The 5,126-nt window shown below is 35.1% G+C and overlaps 1 protein-coding gene across 1 annotated transcript in view; it reads left to right on the forward strand.

Moving 5' to 3' along the window:
- Positions 1-3,466, forward strand: part of LOC106471970 — a 13,143-nt gene extending 9,677 nt beyond the window's left edge. Inside the window, exon 4 of the mRNA XM_013932598.2 lies at positions 530-3,466. Coding sequence (XP_013788052.1) covers positions 530-3,352 — 2,823 coding nt within the window. The 3' untranslated portion in view covers positions 3,353-3,466. The remainder of the gene's footprint in view (positions 1-529) is intronic.
- The last annotated feature ends 1,660 nt before the right edge of the window (positions 3,467-5,126 follow it).

The raw sequence follows: 5,126 nt of genomic DNA on the forward strand, positions 1-5,126 counted from the left end.
TTTTATTGTGACTTAGTCCTTTCACCCAATAAGATTTTATTGTGACTTAGTCCTTTCACCCAATAAGATTTTATTGTGACCTAGCCCTTTCATCCAAGAAGATTTTATTGTGACCGGACTAGGTCACAATAAAATCTTATTGGATGAAAGGACTAGGTCACAATAAAATCTTATTCGGTGAAAGGACTAGGTCACAATAAAATCTTATTGGATGAAAGGACTAGGTCACAATAAAATCTTGGGTGAAATAGTCCTTTCATCCAAGAAGATTTTATTGTGACCTAGTCCTTTCAAGATTCACCCAGTAATATTTTATTGTGACCTAGTCCTTTCAAGATTCACCAAGTAATATTTTATTGTGACCTAGTCATTTCACCCAGTAAGATTTTGTGACCTTGTCCTTTCACCCAGTAAGAATTTATTGTGACCTAGTCCTTTCAAAAGACACTACACAGTGATAAGAATTGATTGTAACTGCTTTGTATGATTATTTCTATATGTTTTTTTGACTCAGTTTCTATTTTTATAGAAATTAGAAAGAAGAGTAAAGGCCAAGCAACATGTACAAAAGAAAATCGAGGAAGGAAACAAAGCCCTTAGAGAGACCGTTAATGATGCTATGACGTTAAAAACAAGAGTTGTGACAGTTTGTTCTCCAGCAAGTTCTCCTCAGACTGTTAGTACGAAGCTTAAAGATACGAAATTGGGAGAGGGTAAATTTATTATGGAATGGTTATCAGTAGATAAAAAGAAACAGAATTCCTCATATGCTCAAAGAGATTTTATTAAGACTAATCAAGAAGGAGTGAATGTGAAACATCAATTAGATGTAAAACCTGGAGACTACAAAAATTATGACTCAAAACCTATTAGTAAAAAGGAACAATACTTTTCTCAAGTCTCAAGCACTTATATAATTTCCAGTTGTGATGGTAATAAAAGGACTAATGTGCCAGAAATAAAAGACAAACATCCCACTGTAGAGGTTAATCCCTGTGAAGAACTGTACAGTAAGCAAGGGTCTGTTAGTAACCAGTTCAGCTCTTCTATCCGAGGAAAGCCTGCAGAATGGTGTGATGTCAGCAAGAAAGAAAAGGGACTAAAAGAAGACAGTGAAATAAAACACCATACTTATTTAGATAAAGATGTGCTTAGTTTTTATTCGGAGAGTAAAACTTGGGATGTTAACGATTCATTCGAAACTGAAAGACGTGAAAAACTGTATGATTTTACGTGCCATGCTACAAAAAGAGAAAGACCTGATGTCTACTGTAAAACCAAAGTTTATCCAAATAAACATCCTGTTGGTATTGATAAGGATGAAATTAATGCAAAACCATTCATTAATAACTGTATTGAAAACAGTCTTGATATTTATTTGGTGGATGATTGGGAGCCAGAATATGATATTTTTCAAACTGATAAAGATAAATATAGTACAAAATCTTGTTTACCAGTTGCTTTTAAAGATCAAAAACATGATGATTGTATATATTGTAAAATTACAAATCAACATATTCTAGGTACTGACATTCATGATGTTAATATTGGTACACAATACCCACATACTGACATACATGATGTTGATATTGGTCCTCTAATCACAGATACTGGCATTCATGATGTTAAAACTGGTCAACAAAACCCATATACTGATATACATGATGTTGATATTGATCAACAATACCCACATACTGATAACCATGATGTTGATATTGGTCCACTAATCACAGATACTGGCCTTCATGATGTTAAAACTGGTCAGCAAGACCCATATACTGACATCCATGATGTTGATATTGGTCCACTAATCCCACATACTGACATTCATGATGTTAAAACTGGTCAACAAAATCCACATACTGACATCCATGATGTTGATATTGGTCCACTAATCCCACCTACTGACATTCATGATGTTAAAACTGGTCAACAAAACCCACATACTGACATGCATGATGTTGATATTGATCAACAATACCCATATACTGACATACATGATGTTGATATTGGTCCACTAATCCCACATACTGACATCCATGATGTTGATATTAGTCAACAAAACTCATATACTAACATCCATAATGTTGATATTAGTCAACAAAACCCACATACTGACATCCATGATGTTGATAATAGTCAACAAAACTCATATACTGACATCCATAATGTTGATATTAGTCAACAAAACCCACATACTGACATCCGTGAAGTTGATATTGGTCCACAAAATCCAGATACTGGCATTCATGATGTTAAAACTGGTCAACAAATCCCACATACTGACATCCATGATGTTGATACTGGTTCATTAATCCCAGATAATGACATACATGATGTTAAAACTGGTCAACAAAATCCACATACTGACATCCATGATGTTGATACTGATTCACTAATCCCAGATAATGACATACATGATGTTGATATTGGTCCACTAATCACAGATACTGGTATTCATGATGTTAAAACTGGTCAACAAAACCCACATAATGACATTCATGATGTTGATACTGGTCCATTGATCACAGATAATGACATACATGATGTTGATACTGGTTCACTAATCACAGATAATGACATACATGATGTTAAAACTGGTCAACAAAATCCACATACTGACATCCATGATGTTGATACTGGTTCACTAATCACAGATAATGACATACATGATGTTGATATTGGTCCACAAAATCCAGATACTGGCATTCATAATGTTGATATCGGTCCACTAATCACAGATACAGACATCCGTGGTGTTGATACTGATTCACTAATCACAGATACTGGTATTCATGATGTTAAAACTGGTCAACAAAACCCACATACTGACATCCATGATGTTGATACTGGTTCACTAATCACAGATAATGACATACATGATATTGATATTGGTTCTCTAATCACAGATACTGCCATTCATGATGTTAAAACTGGTCAACAGAACCCACATACTGACATCTGTGATGTTGATATTGGGCCACTAATCACAGATACTGGCATTCATGATGTTAAAACTGGTCAACAATACCCACATAATGACATTCATGATGCTGATATTTGTCCATTAAACCCAGATACTAACATCCATAATGTTAAAACTGGTCAACAAAACCCACTTACTGAAATCAATTGTACTGATTTTGGTCCACTAAACCCATATGCTGACATTCATGATGTTAAATCTGGCCAACAACACAGAGATATTGACATCCATGATGTTGATATGGGTCCACTAAACCCAGATACTAGCATCCATGATGTTAATGCTGATCAACAATACACTGATATAGGCATCTTTGGTAATGGTTCTGATCAACTTAAGCCTTCTACTGTCATCCATGAATGTTGATATGGGTCCACTAAACCCAGATACTAGCATCCATGATGTTAATGCTGATCAACAATACACTGATATAGGCATCTTTGGTAATGGTGCTGATCAACTTAAGCCTTCTACTGTCATCCATGACAGTATTACTGGTCAGAAAAGAACTGATTATGCTGACCATGGTAATGGAACAACTCAAAAAAGATCCAATGTGGACACAGTAAGTCTGCATCAATCTTTCAGAGGTATATCTGTTAATGATAAAATCCTCCAATGTTCTGGTGATAATAAAAAACAAATGTCATCTGATGTTACTTCATTTGAAATGAAAAGAAGGAGCAGAGAAAGAACAAAGTCACTCACCACAACTCGTGTGTCAGGAAACGGATATGCAAATAGAACCTTATCAGCAGGTAACAGCCATAGGCAGTTGAATACGTTGCAAGAAAGTTCTAAGAAAACATACTTCGAAAATGCAGTTAAATCTGAAGACCTTTGTGGTGGAACAGTTTTGAATGAAATATTGTCAGATACAAATATGCATGATGTGAAAGAAAATAAGTTTATAAATAGTTATTGTGAAGAAAAACAACAACAAGGTCTGGCAACTGTTATGTCTTTAAATAAAAGAAATATTCCCTTAAGGGATACATCTGAAAACATCATTCGTGGAGAAATATGTTCAGGGGGAGCAAACCAACAAAGAGATAATAGTTTAGACTATGACAGCTCCAGTCCTAGAAGCAATAATCCAGAATGTTTGTTAAACAGAAGATCCCCAAGGTTGCATCAGAAACAAATGGATGGCCATCCTCATAATAAGAGTTGTTTTTCGCCACATCTGAAACTCGACTCTTCTATCGACAGGTTGCCTAGCAGCCTGGAAAGATGTGATACTAGTACCAAAGAGATTAAGAAGAAAAAGTTTCATATTCACAAGAATTCAAGAAGAATGTCCAAAATTCATCCTTTCTTCAAAAAGCTGTTAAAGGATTCCAGATTTGAACCTGTCACAGATTTTGTCTTACCAGATTCAGAATTTGCTGTTCTCAAACTGAAGGTTGTGAAGGAAAGACTAAGTTTACAAAAAACTGTACAGTTGGGGTGTAGTTCCAAAAATAACAGTTTTTATAGCGATCGGGGACAGAAAGGTGATAGTGTTGAAAGCAGTGAAAAGGAGACAGAATTGACTCCATTAGTTACAGAACAAATCCAACAATTAACTGTAAAAGACCAGTTTGGTGAATCCAGAGGAATCACTTTGTACAATGAAAATATTGATTCTTTAGATAAAAGTGAACTACTGCAAGATTCAAGGAAACTGACCAGTAAAAACCAACCAGAAAATGACTGTATAGTTAGTTTGGTGAAAAACAATGAAAATGAGCCTCGTAATGATGATGCGGTGAGTACTGTAACAAACCAGCTGCAGCATGTGATGTTTGACAAGGAAAAAGTGATTGATTTGGAAGAAAAATGTAGAAGTAAAGATGTGTCAACTAGAAGGAATAAGATTTCACCAAGATTGAAAAAAGATAGAATTGCAATTAATGTAAGCCATGGTCAAGACAACCATGCAAGGAAGGATTTGGAAGAAAATGGAACCGTACTACATACTATTAATGGTGATGGCAAAGAAATTCATCAACTGGCTATCATAAATAATTCAAAACCAGAGCCAAGTGTAAAATATAAGGATTGTACATATTCCAGAGGTTCCCCTCTAACAAGCTGCATGACATCTAGTTGTGATGATGTGAACTCTCTAGAGTTGCTTGAATGTTTGAAGGTAAGA

The sequence above is a fragment of the Limulus polyphemus genome, unplaced genomic scaffold (genome assembly GCF_000517525.1).
Source record: "Limulus polyphemus unplaced genomic scaffold, Limulus_polyphemus-2.1.2 Scaffold4995, whole genome shotgun sequence".
Taxonomy (NCBI): Eukaryota; Metazoa; Arthropoda; class Merostomata; order Xiphosura; family Limulidae; genus Limulus; species Limulus polyphemus.